General features: G+C 37.2%; 2 protein-coding genes across 3 annotated transcripts; one reads left to right on the plus strand and one right to left on the minus strand.

The window, feature by feature from the left end:
- The first annotated feature begins 6,090 nt into the window (after positions 1–6,090).
- LOC122347857 (sterile alpha motif domain-containing protein 9-like) lies at positions 6,091–12,211 on the plus strand. Of its 2 annotated transcripts, XM_043243110.1 has the most exons (4): positions 6,091–6,240; positions 6,436–6,541; positions 6,874–9,983; positions 10,137–12,211. In XM_043243110.1, exons 3-4 carry the CDS (start codon positions 7,022–7,024, stop codon positions 10,187–10,189), a joined length of 3,015 nt encoding a protein of 1,004 aa, XP_043099045.1. In that variant the 5' UTR covers positions 6,091–6,240; positions 6,436–6,541; positions 6,874–7,021; the 3' UTR covers positions 10,190–12,211. The 2 variants fall into 2 exon arrangements, with proteins under 2 accessions (XP_043099045.1, XP_043099046.1); XM_043243111.1 differs by lacking the exon at positions 6,436–6,541.
- Positions 12,212–12,359: 148 nt separating this feature from the next.
- On the minus strand, positions 12,360–19,955 carry LOC122347858 (NACHT, LRR and PYD domains-containing protein 1 homolog). The gene is made up of 14 exons (XM_043243112.1): positions 19,846–19,955; positions 17,821–17,920; positions 17,057–17,211; positions 16,836–16,929; positions 16,070–16,134; positions 15,778–15,989; positions 15,414–15,661; positions 14,699–14,818; positions 14,494–14,620; positions 14,381–14,404; positions 14,228–14,248; positions 13,893–14,042; positions 12,972–13,031; positions 12,360–12,857 (listed from the first exon to the last, which is right to left on the minus strand). Exons 1-14 carry the CDS (start codon positions 19,884–19,886, stop codon positions 12,580–12,582), a joined length of 1,695 nt encoding a protein of 564 aa, XP_043099047.1. The 5' UTR covers positions 19,887–19,955; the 3' UTR covers positions 12,360–12,579.
- Between the last annotated feature and the right edge of the window lie 1,341 nt (positions 19,956–21,296).

Here is a 21,296-nt window from a genome sequence, read left to right on the forward strand (position 1 = left end):
CCATCTGCTGAAAGACTGTTTCAACGCGACTCTAAATTTGCTCGATCACTGTGTCGTGGCTCTGCCCCTGCAGACTGTTGTTTTCATGCGATAAAGCCGGAGCGGTTATTGAGGACATGCCTTGCGTGTTTTTTATTTCCACCCACGCACGAGGGCCGCACGCACCGAGCTGCTTCGGGAACTCTCTATTATTCTGTTGTGATTTTGTCGAATCGAAGCAAAAGCGCTGCGAGACCTCTGCAAAACCTTACCTTCAATCTGGAACCACGCATTTAGAAAAGTCTGGGATGTTTTGAAAAGCCGCATGGCGATCGGCCGTGAACATTCGTGGCCCTTTTAAACTCGAAAAAAGGTGACTGTGGATTTCTGAGGACTGTAAAAAAGGTTTAGATCAGTGATTTATTAGTAAAGTTTATTTCTGTCGCTGCCAGCCTAGTCCTAAACGATCTCTTCCGTACAATAAAAGTCACACTCATATCTGTAGATGCTTATTTCTGCCATGAAATAAATATGTGTGTGTGTGTGTGTGTGTGTGCGTGTGCGTGCGTGCGTGTGTGTGTGTGTGCGTGCGTGTGTGTGTGCGTGTTTTAAAAAGGCAGTTGTGAAAACCAAACGAGTTTTTATCGCACAATTCTGACTTTAAAAATAGTCCGAATTTTTAGATAGAAATTCAGAACCGCACATTCACAACTCTGAAAAACAAATATTGGAATTTCGCAAAAAAAAAACTGATAAAATGTATCATGTATAAAAAGAAAATACATAACATAACTCTGAGTTAAGGTTTCATTTTAGTTTAATTGTTAAACTCTAAATTCCAATTTATCGACTTGTGAGCTAGAAACTTTGAATATTGAAAAAAAGTCAGAATTGTGAGATAAAAAGGAGGAATTACTTTTTTTAATATTTGTTTTGTAGCAGAAATAAATGTTGACAGATCTCATTTGCACTTCTACATATTTTAACACAGTTTATCACATTTGATCTACACACAAGAACCGACAGCATTTAGTGTCAAACCTAAGAATATTTAAACGTATGTCAATTTGAAACATATTTGGGTTTGTTCATTTCTTTCTGACACGACACTGGTCGTTTCGACATCCATGAGTTTGACGGGCTCTCCTTACTCTTTCGTTGTATGTCCTTTTCCAGTCCAATAAACGCTAAAAGAAACCTAAAGGTAGAGAAATGACAGAATGTTATTTTTTGTCATTTCTCAAATGCCGTTAAATCCCAATTGGTGCAGCAAGTCCCAAACGATCCCTTCGAAAAACAGATTGTACATTATTCTATTTATTGTAGTTTTTTTCTGTTGTTGTTGTTGTTCTCGATGTATTGATGTTTCTCGATTGTGTACAGATATCATCTTGTGAATTTTGCGGTGTGTGACATTGTGACTGTGGTGATGTTCCCCGTCTGGTGTCTCTCGGACGCACGGCCAAACGCTCATCAGAAGCACCGAAAGACTTGTTTCTCTATTAGTCGATTAATTCTAGCCGGTCGGTTTAGTTAGTCTGCATCCTCAGTCTAGATCAGCTCTCTATAGGCTCGTGTTAGTTTTACCAACCGATCGTAGACCAGCAACCAAGGGCTTCGGATGTGCTCACGTCATTCTCGGTGGTTTTCATCGCAGTGTCACTGTCGATCACGTAGCGTGTGCATGTCTGTACGGTTCGTCCGTGATCGGTAGATTCGTCTCTTATCAAGGGCCTCTGTTAAGCACTGTGCTTTGCGCTTGAGATCAATTCACCAGGTGTATTTTTAAAACACAGCGCCTCCGCTGGAGAACATCGGAAAAGCCATATTATAATCGCTCGCCCTTTTCCGTGTTTCTTCTTTTTGACCGATAGAGGCGCATTCGGATGACTTTTCCTGGAACACGTGGTTTCTTTCTCTATTTTAACACCACTTCTTGTCCTCTATGCAGAGATTATTGGGCACTGTGCATAAGCGTCTCCTTCAGACACGTTTGCGATGTTGTTGATGACCACTACAGTACATGCAAGTGTTACGATGTGTTCGGCCAAACGAAGCCATAGACGCATGATCATGCCATTTGACTGTCCAATTGGATGTCACGGTTAAAACATATCAGCCTTGATAATGCTGCAAAAGCTTCGTAATGCTGAAGATTTGTCGCCGTCGGCCTGAGAGGAACACGACTCGAGGCGTTTCGTCCTGCTTTTAGCTGTCGTGTCCGAAACTAGTACCACTTCACTTAAAATGGCCACAAAAGTAAATCCTGTTCAAACGTATTCACTTCAGAATTTAAAAAATGCATCGAGAAAGTGAAGCTTATTATTTTGAGCCATCACAATAATGTGAAACACGTAATGGGTTTCTATTATTATAATACGGTTTTTGCTTTATAATAACGACGCGCTTATTTTTGTCAAATTATGCCGTAATGCAAAAACCTAAAAACAGGCTTCGTTCTCTTTCGCGCAATATCTTTTCCTTTCTTTCTTTTTTGGACCGATGCTTTGTTCTTAAGTTGTACATACCGACATGTTGTGGATTTATAAAAGTGTTTTATTATTGATTAATTTATTTAATGGTGTACTCGAGTGTGTTTACTAACTGGACATCAGTGTAAATGCTCAGATCAGGTCCGTTCCGTTGGGTTTATCGTAGGGCTCCGGGCTCAAGATCCTTTTCTATAATCTTCTGTTTTGATAACTTTACAAGCGTAATGTATGTGTCTTTTCATCTTATCTTTCTTTTCGTTTCGTATTTTACTGTAGTGTTGTTCCAAATGCTTGTTCTATTTCGTAGTAAAGCTTCTCGGCGTAATACGAGCGTGTGCTGGCCGCCACGCCTTTGTCATGTTGTGAAATGTTGGGATGAGGGGCCGCTGGCTGGAAATGCCTTTAAGGGCCGTTCGTTCAGCGCGTGTTTCGAGTTCCCCGTCAGAATGTGAGACTGAGAAATGTGGGATCGGTTTGCGTAGAGAGTGAAACGAGCTGTTACTGAGATTGTGAAAAGAGGGATGAGATGTAGTGTAGTTGGAGAGAGCGGACTGTAGGGCTTCAGAGAATACTTAGATCACGGGAATCATGGAAGTAAATACGGTTCAATAAGTTCAGCACGGTGAATCTCATGAAGAAACCATGAAGGCCATTTGTCCTCCCGTTTGTTTGAAGTATTTGATTTATTTATTGTGTGTGTGTGTGTGTGTGAAGAAAGGGGCATTTTACATTCCCAGCTAACAAGGAACGTTTGGTGAATGTTGGATAACAAGATATTTTAATAAAAGTGATAGTTCAATACAAATGAAACGTTCCATCAACGTTCGCTCTCCGTCGAGTTGTTCCAAAACCGTACGATCTTCTTTCACAAAAAGAGGACATTTTGAAGAACGTCTGTAACTGACTTTCATAGTATATACGTGATTCAGTAGCTGCTGTCAGGTGTTTGGTGATTTTTGGATAAACTTTAATGTTTAATGTGCTCAAAAAACAAACGTTCATTTTCTGAATGCTTGTTTCAAAATGTTAAAGACAGCGTAGTAACATTCCATGAAGTTTCCTCATTTTCTAAATTACAGTGAGTGATAATAAAAATGATATGATTTTTGGGGGCTAGACGTATTTTGTGACTGTTTTCGTGAGATTCACCCACACATGCTTTATCAAGAGGCCTTGGTTCAAACACAGAGGCATTGCAACTTCATTTATTTGTCTTTGTTTCTTGACTATTCTTCACTATTCTTCTTAAAACACAGAGGTGGAAAGACAGAGACCTCGTGGACGTTGCTTGAGCTGAAGAACCGATGATTATTATATTAGAAATGGACAGGAGTATGGGAAGATGATTAGAGAGACATATCATATATGGATAATATAATGCACATTTGTAGCAAGAAAAAAAAAAGTCTAAAATATATATATATATATATATATATGCTATATAGAAGAGCTGTCCGAGGTATTCTCGTAAGGTTTACACTGAGGAATGAAGCATGCTCTCATGACAAAGTGCCAACTTGATTAGTGTGTGTGTGTGTGTACAGAAGCAGAGCAGGAGTGTGACAGTGCTGTGATGAAGTTGAGTAGAATAGCTGCTTGGAAATAAAAATAGATATTCAGCTTTGCTTGGTTTTAGACTCTCGCTGAAGGACTTCTTTGTTTTGGCATTTTTTTGGTCATTGCATATTTATTTATTGATGTGATGCTCTTTTTTTTTTCTCTAAGTCGCTTCTTAAGTCACTTTAGCTTAAAAGCGCTTTGCAGATCGCTGATGCTCTCATTCTGAGTGTGTTTTTTTTTCTTTTTTTTTCTGACATTAAACGTTAAATCTGTTAGCATTTCTTCGGTGACTCTGTTTGCTTTCCTTTTCTTTTTTTTTTCGTTTTATGTCGCAGCAACAAAGTGATGGACACTCGGTCTGGAAACCTGTTTGTGAAATATACCTACAGACGTGGCTTCTCTCTTGGAGTAAATTAGGCTAAACCGGAAATGATGCCGTTTTGTCATTGTGCTTAAATGAATATATAAATATTATATTCTATATTAAAATATATTTGCTAACCTACAGATCTGTGTGAGCCAGTTCTTCCTCGTCGCTGCCAGATAAAGTTTACAATGAAATGGTGTGATGAAATAAAACGCACGACACGACTGCATGTGTTCAGAATTGATCAAATGAAGTTATTTCATTGGGCTTGAAAAAATAAGTTGCGTGCTTTTTAAACAAGTCTATTTTGCTCAATGACTGCATGCATTTGATCTACACACGGTGATATTGTGAAATATTATAACTATTTTTTGCACTTTGTATGTTTGTTGTGGAATATAAAAACTATAGTGCACAAGACTATTGTGATCCAATGAAACATACCAGACTGACTGCACTCTGTATCCTTAACCTCTAATCCAATAAATTACAATGCAGCAGGTATTAACTCTATTTTTAAACTCTATCGTCAGTCACAGGTTTCTTGTTTCATGCTGCCCTCGTGTGGCCTTACAGACAGTTTCTATGTGAACCCTTGAAGACAGCAGTGAGAGCTGGACAGTATGACATTTCATGCCTCTTTAACATTTCTCTGAAGCGCTGTGTGTTTCAGGAGCTTTCTTTTATGCATGTTTTGGAGCGAATTACCGATGAACAAGTCAGTATTAGCAGGGCTTTTTCACATACAATGCCATCTCTTCATATAGAACAGCACGTATATTTCTATTTGATGCATTTTAGCTTTGCTAATTTGCCATCAGTTGGTTTTTAAGATTTAAGATGAGAACACATGGACTGAAACTGTAGCGCACCCTGTTTTGTCCCACTTCTCAAGAATGACTCAAATTTGTATATAGAGTGGTATGCAAAGGTTTGGACACCCCTTGGAGAATCTGTGAAACATCTTAACACGAGAGAGGGATTTTTTTTTTTATACAGAGTAAGTTATATCACACAAAAGATGTTAATATACAGACCACAAGACAAAAACAATTATAGCAAATATTATTAAAAGTTTGGGAACCCTTGTTTGTGTGTGTGTGTGTTAACTCAAATGATCTATGACTGTTATTTTGCTTTGTGACGTTTATCCCTTGTTTGTTCTGAACAGTTCAACTGAGCACTGTCCTTCAGAAAAATCTTCCATGTCCTGCAGATTCTTCAGTTTTCCAGCATATTTCAACCCTTTCCAACAGTGACTGTATGACTGAGTTAAGAGACCAAAACACAGCTAATTAAAAAAGGTTCAAACCTTCACTGATGCACCAGAAGGAAAGAAGATGCATTAAGAGCCGGGAAGAGAAAACGTTTTAAATTTGAAGATTGAGGCGAATTGTAATTAATTTGTCTTTTCTGGAAACATGCAAGTATCTTCTGTTGCATCCGCGGGACAGTACTATATGGAAAAAAATCAAATAAAATTTCAACAAAATAAAAAAACTATATTTATCCTGTTCAAAGGTTTTCACCCCAGATGCTGGAAAACATCTCCAGGTTACATATATAACCCTGGTTCCTTGAAGGAACAAGATCTTGCGTCAATGACTTTTATATATTCTGAATTACAACTATATATTCAGATGTAAGAATATAATTAGACTTATAATATGTAATATAATAATAATATGTAATTCTATATATTATGATTTACTTACATGTAAACTTATATCATTACTTCCTGTTAGGCACCTTGTGCTCTAACTTTCATTTTCAGAAAAATGAAAAGCAGTGCTTTAAGGAAAACCCTCCTCAAATGCCACCCAGCCCTTTACAGTAAATACTGTACGTACGTATCTGCTTTTCTTGTTTAGTCTTTGTGTATGTGTTTAGTTAGAATGTGTAATTTAATATAAGCATGTGTCATATATAGCATGTGTCAATGCATCTAAAACTATTTTGAATTATTATTTTAATACTTTTGCATACACAATGAGTTGGCATCAGAACTGAGATTCACTTTCACTTTATTATACATAGAAATACCTTTATGACACTTGATGGCTCAGTCCGTAGCTATAAACCTGTGCGTTTTCCTCTCTGCTATTAAATGAAGTTGCAGCCTCTGAACTCTTACAAGTGAATGGTAAGAATATTTATGCCAGTGCTTTGTTTTATGAAAGTATGTTGCAAGTAAAATACTGTTTTCTATTTTTCTATATTCTTTGTATATTTAATTTACTCCAGTAATAGTTAAAGTATTATTTAATGAATGGAAGTGTGATGCAATTTGAAGTTAACCATGTATTTATGAAACAATTTGTGTGATAATGTAAGTTTGGTGAATAGAACACATATTGTTTATTTGCATATACTCCCAACATTAAGAGGCTGTTTTCACTGAAAGCTTGTTCTCTTGTTAATTGCCAGTTACTTTAAGATATGATAAGTAAGATATGCTGTCACTTCTCCTGCTAGGTCTCTGAGTTTTTCTCCTTCTGCTGAAAGTATAGAAATCCTCATCAGTTATCATCAACGTACTCAACCTCCGGTTTAATTACAAAATAAATAAATAAAAATAAAATAATATTAAGAGTGAATTGACTAATTTAACACAGGATCGGTCATGTGCTCCAATCCTTCGTCCAAAAGCGGAATCATCTCAGTTCCAGCTTCACTTAGAGATTCACTCTCATGTCTCGACATTGTGTGGTCTGATATGTTTGAAACAGAAGACATTAACCCAGAAGAAGCCAGAAAGCATGAGGCTGACTTTCTTAAAGGAGCCCCGCTACAGTGGCTTACTTTAGTGGAGAAAGAAAATTCACCTTTGGTCAAGAGAGACGGCTTTTCTGATTTAAAACAGTTGATTGAGAGAAAGAGGAGAAAACAATGTCTCGTCACTGATGTTTCTTTACGGTACCAGCCTGGCAGTGGAGGCTCAACTCTCGCCATGCAGGTGCTTTGGGATTTCCGGAAAGATCTCAGATGTGCCAGAGTGATCGATTCAAATCTAGACACTAAAGAGCTGTCAAAACAAGTGGTGGACCTTTTTCTGTTGTCCAGTGAAGAACGTGCGAAACAAGATCGAAAAACTGTGCTGCTGTTACTGGACACGAAGGAAAAGATTAATGATCTGCCAATCAAGAATGTTCTCTGGGAAAACCTGATTGATGAAATCCGTAAGAGAGGCATCAACACTAACACGCCAGTAGTGATCGTGTTAAATTGCATCCCTACTGACTTCACTCGAACCGACACAATGATCCTTTCTTCAGGATGCTCTGAAGAGGAAATTAAAACATTCAAGGAACAGCTTTTTCAACAGATCCGTCTTCAGAGAAAGGGTCACTGGGAAGTTACAATCATAAGTCTGCTGTACCACAAAGACAGCAGCGGATCGGCCCTAGCTGGGGAGGTACTGTCAGACTTGAGTGAAACGTTCATATGTGAAACTTGGACAGAACCATTCAAAACAGATAACACAGAAAATAAAGAAATATTTGGAAAAAAGATTGAAAAAATGGTAAATGAACTGCACGCTTTATATGAAACACACCAAAACACTGTGTTGCTTCTGTTGGATCATAAAGATACTAAACCCCAACCCAACTTTTTAAGGAATCTGCTGTCAAAGCTTCAACGTCCTGATCAAGCTGACCATCCTGCATTCATCGTCATCAATGCTGTCAGCAAGAACGCTGTTCCAGCAAAAGACGACGTGAAGCTTAAAATGGAGCTCTTACCAGACGAGAAGAATAGTTTTGCTCAAAAAAGGCTTGAAATTGATCAAAAGAAACTGTCACAGACGTTTCATGCATTTAATATCATGTGGGGAGGTTTCCAGAAAGAGGATGTTGAGAAATTGATAACAGAAGAAATGATAACATATGTTAAAAATCACAAGGAGTCCAGCAACACGAGACTTCTCAGTTTTTTGGCTTTGATAAATTCGTATGTCCCAGGTTCACACTTGTCAAAGCTTTTCTGTCAGGAATTCATGGATCAGACAGATGAGGAAAACCCTACTCTGGAAACAAAAATGAAACCTTTCATGGATCTCATAGTCATTTTCTCAGAAGGAGAACAAGAAGACCAATGTGTACGCCTGGCACATCCAATGATCGCTGATGCCTGCCTGAAAATGTTCACTGAGAGCAAACTGATGAGATCTGACATAGCTCTTGACTTCTTGAACAGCTTGGTGAAAGGGAAGGAGAGTGATCTTGGAAAAATTTGCAAAAAAATGTTAGTTGTAAGACTTGAGATTCTGATGGAAAAGGATAAATTTTCCAGACTGATTCTTGACATCATAAGAGAAAATAATGATAACCATTGTATTCGTTTGTTGGAGGTGGCCTCGGAATTGTTCTCCGAAGACCCTTTTTATCCTCAAACACTTGCACGTTTGTTTTACATTGTAGTAAAAAAGGACAACAAATATGAGGAGGCAAGAAAATGGGCAAAAAAGGCCATTGAACGAGATCCCAACAATTCGCACATCAGGGATACTTTGGGACAAGTTCACAAAAACCACCTGCTGAACGAAACTAAAAAGCCATTCATAGACAGAAAAGCATGTTTGTCTATTGCTCAGTCTGCCATTAAAGCATTTAAAGATGAAGAAAAAGCAGCTGAAGATGAGTCTGGAGATGACACCAAATTCAATAACAGAGGTCTCTTTGGGTTCCTTCAGGTCTGCAAGATTATTCATCCAAAAATGCCTTTTGAACACTCTGAACAGGAATACATCAATGGTCTCAAAGGTGATGTGGAGACAAAATATGATTTCTTTGAATGGTTCCTGGCGTTCTCCAGACAAAGCTTTGAAAAAGAGGACCCAGACTACATTCGCCGAGATGTTGAAGAGTGCTATATGCACCATTTTGAAACTGATAAAATTACTCTGGGTGAGAAAAAAATGTATTCTGGAGAACTTCTTCGTATTCTAAAATCAGACATCGATGTGCTGAAACAATATAAAGGTAAAATTGAAAATCCACAGACTGACAACGAAATCCAAACTGTTCTCTACATTCTTGCCAACATCATCTGTAGTGAGTCTGGTGAGCAATTTCAAAAAATACAAGAGTATCAGTCCTGTTTACATAAACTATGGTTGAGAGAAATGCAAGAGAGACGCCCAGAGTTTTATCTCTTGGTTCTTTTGCTCTTTTGGCCTGATGATATGCAGCCAAGAATCAGAAATCCTCCCAACCTTGAAAAGTGTCTCAGAAAAATGCGCCATTCGTACAAGACTAAGTACCAGAAATACCTCCATTCTCGTTACCTGGTGCCTCTGTTCTTCTTTGCGAAAGGAAAGGGACTGCAGAAACTCGTTCATACCTCAAAACTACGTCAAACCGATCTGGAGCTCCTCGCAGAAGGGGACGGAAATGTAGAAATCAAAGATCTTCAGCGTATCAGTGGGCAGGTCAGAAAACATCAAGTGTTTGCCATTAGAGGAGATAAAGAGATTCGAGTCGCCTCTCACAATCGGGCCAGTGTGTGCAAACAAGGACAGGTGTCCTTCTACCTTGGATTCAATATCAGAGGACCTGTCGCCTACAACATCAGATATACAGACTGTAAGTTATATTATAGTACTTGTTGAATGCAATATATATGTATGCGTGTGTGTGTGTGTGTGTGTGTGAATATTTTATCACTATGTAGTTTGATTGTTTTCAAAATATATATTTTCAGCAATGTTTTTATGTTTTATTCCCATTACTTTGCAGCTTCTGGAGCTTATTATATGAAGGCAGTCAACGAGAAAATCAGAAAAAAATAAATAAATGATCTTCTTCTTCTTCAATATGCTTTCTGGAAAGAAGACATCAATATGAAACATTAAAGCGTATAGATATATTCACAGTTATTGCAAAATCCTCTATAGACGTTCTGTATACCTGTGACCTCATTCAATCAGTATAGGGCCTCTTTTTTAAGTGGGTGTGGAAACAAATACTGTGTACACATTGTATCAGTTTATTTCTTTTATAAAAAGTATTTACTTTATCACTTTATCACTTCTTAGTACCCACTGTCAGTCCCAATGCAATCCTTCAACTAGTGCTAGGAAATAGTTTGCACAAACTTGGTACTTTATTACTGCACTTTTAGTTTATAACTGTACAACTGTTTTGCTTGGTAACCATTTACATTGATTGGTGGAAGGAATCATTTGTTATCAATAAAATATACAATTTTTGTTGCTTTGTGTTTATTTTATGAAACCTTGGCAGGTATATGCTGTATACACTTTTATGTTTTGCCACAGTTATATCCCATCTAGCCTTAATCAATAGATCCCTCTTATTAAATACACAATGAAAAATATTTTACAGTGAAATAATTATTTGTGCACGATAACAGTTTTTTTTGTACATTCAAAAATCAAATAACATGCTTCTAACGTATGCATTGCCTGTATGGTGTTTTAAAGGTATACTGTTTACTTTGTATTTCTGTGATTTGCAGTTTTTTACCATTTGAGCTTTAGGAATAAAAACTGCATACATACATAAGAAATGATAATGAACATGGAGAGTTTTGTAATTATTTCCCAGTATTTATTGATACATCAAACTCATTCAAAGATAAACTACTACATCCTCTCTCAACAAGCTAACCTTGGCTACTGTGAATAATAAAAAAGCAGTTGATTATAAAAATGTATCCATATAGAGAAAAGATAACTGGAGGGGAAAAAAAAACTAAACAAAAACAAACGTGTAACTATATGGGTCAAAGACAAAACAAAGAATAACAAAGTGAAAATAAATAAGGTCAGAATTGTATTTGTTTTTTTTTTACATAAATATTGTGTTATACTGAATGACAGCGTAACACTATTTCAACCAATTTTCCAAAATTTTCAATTTTCAAAGAGTTAAACTTTCATATTGACTTTAAATTTAAGTAAAACAAACTTTAAGTAAAAGTTTTTTTGTTCGTTTGTTTCTTTTAATGTTAGACTGTAGAGCTCTTGAAAGTCAAAATCCAGTATCTCAAAATATTATAATATCTACATTTGCGCTTCATTAAATGACCCCTACAGCAGAAGGGTCACGTTTATGTTCCTGTTTTATTTCTGTTCTTCCCGTGTTCCCTGATTTTGTTCATTATCTTCCACCTGTGTTGATTAATCATCTCGTTTGCTCGTTTGTTGTCTGATCTATATAAGTTAGCTTCAGTTTAGCTGTGTTTTTTTTATTTTTTTATTTCCAGAAATTTAGTAGGAAACTGTGTTCAAGCAACAGGGATGATTGCAAGCTTTAGGATACTATCAAGCTAAACTGATTTAAACACTTGGGAGTGTTTCACAAAGAGTGTACCAAACTGTTCACTTCTGAAACAGAACGAACGTCAGAAGTATCTTAACAGAGAAAAATATCTTGACTTTCACTCGGTGGTCCAAGGTCCTCTTTTTAGATAAAAGTAAATGTTATATTTCATGTGGCAATCAAGAGCTAGAGTTTAGAGGAAGACTGGAGAGGCCCAGAACCCGAGCTGCTTGAAGTCCAGTGTGAGGTTTCTGAATCAGTGATGGTTTGGGCTGCTGACGATCGAGTCCAAAGTCAATAAAGCCCTCTATCAAGTGATTCTGAGCACTTTATGCTTCCATCTGCTGACAGAGCTTTTGGAGATGCTGATTTTTTCCACACACACACACACATATAAGTTTTGCCATATTCTATTTGTAGATGAACCCGTGTATATCTCCCAAGGACAAGAGCATAAAGGAATTAGTTTTCACAAACAGAGATGCATCATTCAACTGGATATAATTTGGAAAAATGGCTAATCTTTCTCCCCAAAAGTAAGGTGCACAAAAGTACACAAAATCACAAAATACATGCGTGTATGTAATCTTAAGCTTTTGTCTGGTACTGAGTGTAAAAACAGACAACAAGGGAGAAAGAAAAAAACAATCCACAGCTCTGTATGTAAACCAGCCATATCTGAAAATTGAGCATTTAATCTTGTCATTATTGATATCACTGACACTCTTCTCCTATTTGATACCATTTGAGTGATTTAAGTAATCTGTATTGTTAAAAGTGCTATATAAATGACGGTGACTTAAACTTTTAATTCCACACCTCATTATACTCCCGGCCAAATTAAATCACTAACAACCTGTCTGCTGTAAAATAAACCATAACGAATTAATTCATTTCAAGATTCATTCGGATTCAAGACCGTCTCCCCAAAATTCTCCAAAAAATCAACAACGTATTGTTCATGTTTAACAAGACTTTGGTAAAGTTTATCTTTCATTTTAGGTGTTGTCAGAAATTCCAGAAGTTTTCTCATTTTGTCTTGTTTTGTTCCTGATGTTATGACGATTTGGTATTTTTCGTCTCCGATCACAGGTTTCATGTCATCTGCTATTGGCTCCACCAGCGAGACCTTTCTGATCAACTCTGTCCTGTGCTTCTCCACAAACTCAGCTCCTGGATCAACAAAATGTGGTCTCTTCGTGAAAAGCCACTAACAGCACTGCGAAGAACCGCATAGAAACAGCCTGATCTATTTTCGTTCTAATTCAATTATTTATTTTTTCTTACCTTCGCCACGTTTGCATCTTTTTTGTGTCTGTGCTGTGTCGGTGTCTGCAGACTGGTGAGCTGGACCGAGATGAACATAAATAAATGACAAAAAACTATAAAAGACCAAATTATAGTGGGTCTCAGAGAGACTCAAGGCCCAAAACAACCAAGAAAAATAAATCAATGCAATTAACCTCAATAAAAAAAAAAAAATACACAGATCCTTACCAAACAAAAAGCAAAGAACAAAACGGCATGTCTCTCCTAAACTGGCCATATAATGCGTATGCAACAACTTTACATGATTCTTTGGTCTGGCAGCTAACGAAAAGTGTTTCTGATATAACTAGAAACTATACTCTCATTCCGGCGTAATAATCAAAAAAATGCTGCACGGTGTACTGTGGCTGCAGCAGGTGCATTAATATTAAGCAGCACCTGAAAGTAGTCCCCAGCAATTTCAGGCGCCACGTAATATTATGCTTAACGCCATACCTGCAGATCGGCTGGATGGATTCAAACACTGGAAATCTCAACTGGTTAACTCTAGGGGACTATTTTTAAAAAAGCGGCAAGTTTAAGGGTTTTAAATGTTTAACTGCAAAAAAAAAAAAAAATCACGAAATGCGTTTGGTACTCGGGCACTGCTTTCTATACCTATTTAAAACGAGCATAGAGAGTCATGTTTCAGACAGCGCGCCATTTCAGAACGACTCACAAGGTTTTTGTCACAGATGGAGTTCTGGTTCCTTGCCGCTGTCGCCTCTGGCTTGCTTAGTTAGTTACACTTAATTACTAGCGATTATTGCCCATTTGATTACACAGATCCTATTTAATTAAACTGAGCTAGACAATGACACAACATGGGGGTAAACTTTCATTTTGGGTTGGAATAACCTTTTAAAGTTACACCGAATCTGACTATAAGCCAACACTCACCTGTCAGAGCAGAAAAGCTGCTCTGAAAAGCCTGATCAAGCCGAAGTCGCATCAGCTCATTGCTGGGAGACCGAAGAGACGTTTCAAATGGACTGCGAGCCGTCTCTAGCAAGCGCCGCCACCACTGCCAAATCAGCTCTGATCTATTCCCTCGAAGGACACACAAAGAGAATATAGGAATAACATACAAATAACACAGCAACAAAAACCTCATAACTCGATAAAATACCAGAATGCTCCACGATCTCGGACCAGATGTGAGTGCAGTGTGTTAAGACGGCAGACATACATGCATTAGAAATGACATACATGCATAAACTGTCACCATCACTTACTTTTTTTCTGCCTCCATTCAGCTGAAATAAGGCCAAAAATACCAAAATTACTCAAATATTCTTTGTCTTAAATATTATTCTAACAGTAATCAATTTACAGCAAGCGTACGTGTATTTTGCATGTACGATGCATTAAACTGTACTTCAACTTACACACTGAATTTTTGTCAAATTCCCCTGAAAGAACACAGACAAAAACAGACGAATGAATAAATGAACATACCCGATCGAGATGTGAGTTTTGCAAGTTCATTTGGGTTGTTTACCTGGTTCTATATTGACGTCCCATACTTTCAGGCCATCTTTTGTCTTTATACTGAGTTCAAAGGATTTTTTTTCATCTTTAAGGTGCAAATCAAAGAAGTTGCTCTTGCCGGGTGTCAATTTTAAACTCTGGCAAGAAGCGAATTGAAACATTTTAGAAAGAGACGGCATGAAAACAAATAAAAAAGCAAACTTTTGCAAGTATACCTCTGGTTTGATTTTGGAGACACAAGACGTCTCCAGAGTGTATTTGTCATTTAGTGTAAGGGCTTCATCTGGAGTCGGTTTTAAAATCTCCATGTTGTTTTGCTCCTTCTCCTCCACTTCCTAACAGTGTTAGACATCATTATTTGTAACTTAAACATGCAAATAGGAGTAGTATTATACTTATTTTCTGCAAAAGCAAAAACAATAAATCTGCTCATATTGTCCATACAATTTGATATGTTTTGAATCCATACATAATCTTTCAAATCTCAAATACTGCAACCTGTTGAGTGTCATTTATAACTTACATGTATCATACACATTTCAGATTTTATTATTATCATTTAATTAGCTTTAAAAGTTAATCAATGGCTTCAAATTGCATCATTTTTGTCTTGTTTGCTTAGAGCATCCCGGAAGGAATATAATGACAAAAATGTGCATTAGCCTTTAATACAGTTTGGTTATTTGCACTTCAAATAAAATCATCTGATAAATGGCTGATTAAATAAAAATCTGAATACAAGATCATACACTCTCAGAAATAAAGATTCAAAAGCTGTAACTGGGGTGGTACCTTCAAAAGGGTCCATTTTGGTACCTTGAAGGTACATATTTGTATTTTGAGCCAAAAGTGTATCTTGAGAAGTGACTGCCCCAGTGACAGAGAGTGTATATGGTCATATGGTGCATACAACTTAACATTCGATTTTACCTTCTTCAGTTTTTTATCCTTTAAAATCAGGTACACATGAAAGTTGAGGGGAGATGTTGTGTTGCGATAAACCAAAGTCTCACAGTGAAATTTCATTTTGAGGTACTGCTGCACCTCTACAACAATGGCCAAAAACGAGAAGGTGGGATTGACAAGCTTGGCATGGAATCCGCTCAGTTCACACGTTTCCAATGAAACGTTACCGTCCTTCACATGAAGAGCTTTCACTACATCATTCGAGGAAGAATCTGTGGACAGTAATGTTGGTTGAGGTAACAAAGCCTTCAAAAACAAGAGCTCACACCCGGCTCAAAAAAGTGTACTCTGATGAAAAGTACACGTTGAAATGTAAAACATGCCTCACCTACACAGACGCAGTGAGGTAGCTGAACTTCCTCCAGTCTGCCAGAGGTTACAGTGATGTCCATCAAAGGTCCACATGGCTTGTATTTCTTTAAAATAGATTTACTTAGTGATTTCCAGTCAACAAAGCGATACTCCAAAGTCACATCGCTCTCAGAGCTCCAGCGGAGGCCAGTCTCTGAACATTCATGCTGTCCTTCAGAGGAGCTGACACTGAAAACCCCGACAGAACATGATGAAGATGCTCTCAGAGTTACAAGGATGTATGATTTCATTAAGGCTTCTTTCTGTACCTGTACTTGATATCTGCATCTGTTGCGACCTCAGAAGGTCGTTGAAGTTCCCATTCAGATTCATCCTGAGCGGGAGAAAAATAATCATTAAATAAAGAAAATCAAAGTCACTTGAGTGACATAACCAATCACAGAGAGCTTTAACTCCTTTCTGCAGGGCTGCATTAAGTCATGACTAACAGTGTTTTTAGTTTAGTTTACTTAAAATAAGCCAAAACAATACAAATCAATTGTTTGTTTGTTTTTGTTATTTATTTATTTATTTTTACGCAGTTGGCATTTGCATTCAGTTTTCTTATGTTTAATGTAAATTTTGTAAAATGTTAAGTTAACTTAAACCGTTTTTGTTGGGCCAACACAAACCAATTACGTTTACCGTTATGATGAAGTGTAGACCTTGTGGTTAGTCTATGGCTAAAAAAATGCATTTTATGTTTCACTTATTTTATTACCAGTATGCTGATACAAACGAATGACTTTGACAGTGACCATTATTTGCATTCATTAAAAACAGAATCAGTTGCAGGACCGGTCGTGTAATGAAACGTAGCACTTCGGAATGGTGATATTCATTTTTAGGACCACTAGATGGCTGCAACGTAAACATGCTAAAAATCTTTGTGTACTGAATCTTTTTCCAATACAATTGTGTTGAAAGCTTCACTGGTTCACAAAGCTTCAGTTCCCCACCGCTGCCTGAATCTTTTAAATTTGAAACCATACACTCCAAGGAAAGAAATAAAGAGAGCTATGTTTATATACATACCAGTTTCATATGAATCTTGCCGGTGGGGGAGGCTTTGTAAATGCGATCATATTCCTCGCGGAGCTTCATCACACGCTCTCGCAGCTGTTTCACACTTGAGTAGAAAAAAAGCACGAGAAATTCCACAAAACCATATTCACAGCATCTGATTCCGCTTGCATGATAAAAAGCGTGAGATGTGATTGGATATACATAGAAAGCGCTCTGAGGTTTGTACTCACTCCATCTCAATCATCTCAGAATGAGGGTGCTTCAACCGAGAGGCTTCAGCAGCATCTCTATTCAGAGAATTCAGCAGATCTAACGAGTTCAGGATTGTCTTGTTGATGTAATCTCGGTACAGGGGCTGCTTCTCCTCATTAATCCTCTTGATATCCTAGAGGCGGCAAAGAGCAGTGCAATTTAGTGTAAGTATGTGACAGCCGTTAAAGCAAAACTTCCAAACTTGTATGACCACAAAAATACTCCTGTGGGGCCCATGCTGTCTAAACATGCCCGGTGTATACAGCTCACGCTAGCAGACTGCTCACACCCCTCTTGTGTTTGACTATTGGCTCATTTGTTCAGTAGATTCAGTAGAATAGTTTAGAATAACCTCAACACCAGACAGATACCGAATGCACGTCTCTACTGCATTTAATAACCGGGGTGACCCTGACCAGCTCACTCAATTATTCATAAGAATCACACTCTTGTATATATTATATTATCGATCGATATGTGAATCCGTTGACAATGTATGCCAACCAGAGGTTGATAAAGCTTTGAGTATGAACTGTTTGGCCCAATTTAATGAAAGTCTTTGTATCCTTTGGGCTCATGCAGGTTTTGTGTAACCCCTTTGTGTGCCCTTAAGCAACAAGAATGTTGCTCTTAAACAATGACGAAAAATATTTTGGCAGACTCCCATTACCTGTAGCAACAAGCATGTTGTCTTCAACAGACGGTTTATAATTTTATTCATCGATGAAGAGTATGTTCTTACCTTGTTGAGATTATGTTGTGCGTCAATGATGTTTTTCTCCACTTTGTCTGCATTCATCTGCAACTTGTCATTCAAGGCCACTAAATAAGTGACAGGTGGTCTGAAGTGAAAACAACAAAAAGTAAGCGTTTGTGGAAGCAGTTTAATATAGTTTCAGTAAGTCGGATATACGAGATCTGGTCTGCATTTTCCCGAAGTGCTGTAAATGTAATAAGTTTGCTGCTGAATCCCTGCGACAGACAGAACACAACACCTCACTTCAGTTATGTGCTGAGATGCTTGGACAATAAACACTTAATATATAATATATGTATATATAGAAATAGTCTTTAACCCGAGCAACACTAGAAAGATAAAAAAAAGACAAGTAAATCACACGCTAAAGACTTCCTTTGATTGAATCCCCCGACCTAGAAGACAAGAACCAGACTATATTCCTTACGAGACCTTCTGACCTCTTTGTTCCTCAGAACATCCTCACAATCACAGAATGGCACCTGCCATGTGTATATACACAGAAGTGGTGCTAAAATGACTTATCACGTATGTAACGCACACATTTGACAATCATGTTCCAATCACTCATTATGCATGTCTTTTGAATAAGCATTAAATGGTTTATAGGTGCATACTCGTGTCGGGAATGCATGCTTTAAATGTTTCTATCAAGAAATGCATTTGTGCCATAGAAATGTCCAAATGATATTCTGCAAGAGCAGGACAATTTGCACCACGCGACTCATAAGATAATGCGCTGGTTTATGCATTGTGGGAGAAACATATTAACGCAGCTAAGGAAATGTATAACTGGTGAAGACTCCATTTGGGACGTGTCCAACAGCCCGGTTTCTAAAACTCAGAACATTGAATATATTTTTAGCGTTTTAGTGTCTCGTTCCCTCAAAGACTCATATATTCATAAACTGGAGATGCTTGCATTGGTCCAATGCTTGTCTACTTCCATCAATCAAAACGTGTTTATATAATATATATATATATATATATATATATATATATATATATATATATATATATATATATATATATATCTATCCTGTTACATTTTGACTGTTTTTAAACACAAAAAGTCATGTGATTATTTTTGATCATTTATTTAAAATGTTGAAGAAGTAAACTAAGCATACAGTAAAACATCTAAATGTTTAGATGAAGACAATTGAAATCGCTAACTAAGACTAGACTGAGCAGTTTAGACAAGCAGCATCCGCTGGCATGTTACTTTCATCCTATTTACATATAAAAGGGCATATTAGTAAAAACCCGTTAGACCTGTCTGAGGTGTGATTTCTGAAGAAGTTTGTTCATGTCTGTGCACTTCTCCAGAACCCTCTGAATGCTCTGCTATGCTAAGCTGCTGACTGTAAACAAGCAGAGATGCCATGCCTGTCTGTTAAAACACACACAGACAAATCACAACACTTTTTGGCACCTTTGACACGGAAGGCATAACTCATTAAAACACCGAAGGATGGCGATGATCTAAACGGAAAACTATGTTTGGATTGTTTTTTACGAGTAAATAAATTATAGTGTAATTTTCCGTTTTCTGTGGAACTTTTCTCTCAGTGTTGTTTGAGTGACATCCATCAGATGCTTATCTTGCTTAAACTTGTCGTGCAAATTAAACTTCCACCCTTAACTGCTATATATATACGATAGGAACAATAAAGTGTTTACAGTAAAGATAATAATAATAATAATTATCAATGGTAAATGTATTATAGGTAGTATACACTTTAATATGGACTTCAGTTATTCCTCCGCTCTGTTGAGAAGGACTTTCTGCTCTCTCTACATGGAGCGTGTCCGAACTAAAATATACATTTGAAGATTATCTATTTATTTATTACAGTGTGGCTCTACATATAGACCGTTCAGTGTAATCATTGACACACTGATCTGCGCTCCTTGACTATAAACATGTTCCCTAAGTAGCAGACTACAGCTGAAACCAGGCATATTTGAATTAAAAGTTTCCAGAGAAAGTGTCTAAATGCCACTGACCTGTTTTCATTGGAGGTCTCCGTGGTTTTATTCCTGGACATGATGACAGCTGCAGAGTTTCTTAAGACCTGTCTGCTAAGACGACGCAGTTATGATCCCTCACTAGCGTCTGGCGTCTAATACCTGGAGCATCTTCCAGGGGAGGTACTCACCTCACATGACACTCCGGTCTGAGTGCTTTTGCATTGCATACTTCTCGCTCTTTTCTTTTTTTTTTTTCAATCAGAAATTAAATATGGAAAATGGTTCAAATACTGTTTAAAACTTGAAAAAAACAATATAAGTAAGGATGCACCGATACTCCTTTTTCCAGAACAGGTCAATATAAATAAGTCCCAGTAATGTATATTGTAAAAATAAAATAAGAATAACAAATCATTTAAAACAGCAATAATAATAATATAAATAATAACACATTAAAAAAAATAAAATAATAATAATAATAATAATAATAATTTCTGAAGGATAATGTAAGGCCTGGTGAGTAGAAGAGGCTTCAGTGAAGTTAGACACAGACTGGACTCCGATCGTAGTTTCTTCAAAACGAGAAAAACAAAACATAGTTTATATAGTTAAAATAGTTTTATGGTTATTGTGTGGATTTTATTGGTTTCAATGGAAACTTGAACAGTCCCTATCGTATTGACTTGTTAATAGTTCACTAAATCTTCTCCCAAAACACTCAATAAACTTTTTCATTTTTATTGTTGTTGGTTTCCATTGTTAATTAATGGATGATTGATGTTCTTTAATGCATGTATAATATATGAATACCGACAGTTTGAGGTCCAGAGGGTTAAAGGGATGTTATTCTCCTGTGAACCTCTAGATGGAGGCACTTTCCAAAACATCTGCTCAGAATAAGCAGAATATAGTACTTTGCTGATGTTGTTGTTTTGAACACGTATTAACTTTAGACATTATTTAAAAATAAATGAAAGCAACAGCATCATTATTTTTAGAGTTATTACTGTGTGTGGAGTAAAAGGCCGCTCTCGTCTCATACATTTATACCATTTCTAAACAAAAGAAACGACTTGCATGATCTGTTTTCTGGAGGGTATCTGCAGTATATTCTTGCTGTCATGTTTCTTCACTGGAGAGGCCAGAAGAAACAAGCAAAACGAAAAGAGGAGGTCGAATTTGGCTTTCTGTTCTTCAGTTTCGTAAAGTTTCAGATGAACGTTTATCTCATTAACAGTAATCCGGCATGGGACCTCACAAAGTCCTGCTGGAGTGTCTGGAGGACCTGGACTCTGAGGAGATGGAGTTATTTAAATGGCACTTATTTCAAGGCGTAAATGACTTCAAAATCCCCAAAAGCCATTTGGATAAAAGAAAAGGTTTGAGGTCGTGGAGCGTTTGATTCAAAGCTATCGACGCGACGGAGCGGTGAAGCTCACTCTGCTCGTCTTGGCAAAGATGAAGAAGATGGATCTGCACGAGAAGCT

The sequence above is a fragment of the Puntigrus tetrazona genome, chromosome 7 (assembly GCF_018831695.1).
Source record: "Puntigrus tetrazona isolate hp1 chromosome 7, ASM1883169v1, whole genome shotgun sequence".
Classification (NCBI taxonomy): Eukaryota; Metazoa; Chordata; class Actinopteri; order Cypriniformes; family Cyprinidae; genus Puntigrus; species Puntigrus tetrazona.

Excerpts from the sequence above, each read along its gene's own strand:
- LOC122347857 (XM_043243110.1), top strand. The coding sequence starts at position 7,022 with ATGTGCTCCAATCCTTCGTCCAAAAGCGGAATCATCTCAGTTCCAGCT. Across the intron at positions 9,984-10,136 it reads CAACATCAGATATACAGACT|CTTCTGGAGCTTATTATATG; the intron begins GTAAGTTATATT and ends ATTACTTTGCAG.
- LOC122347858 (XM_043243112.1), bottom strand. The coding sequence starts at position 19,886 with ATGTCCAGGAATAAAACCACGGAGACCTCCAATGAAAACAG. Across the intron at positions 16,135-16,835 it reads GCAAGATTCATATGAAACTG|GATGAATCTGAATGGGAACT; the intron begins GTATGTATATAA and ends TCTCCCGCTCAG. Across the intron at positions 14,043-14,227 it reads TGAATGGAGGCAGAAAAAAA|GGAATAGATCAGAGCTGATT; the intron begins GTAAGTGATGGT and ends GTGTCCTTCGAG.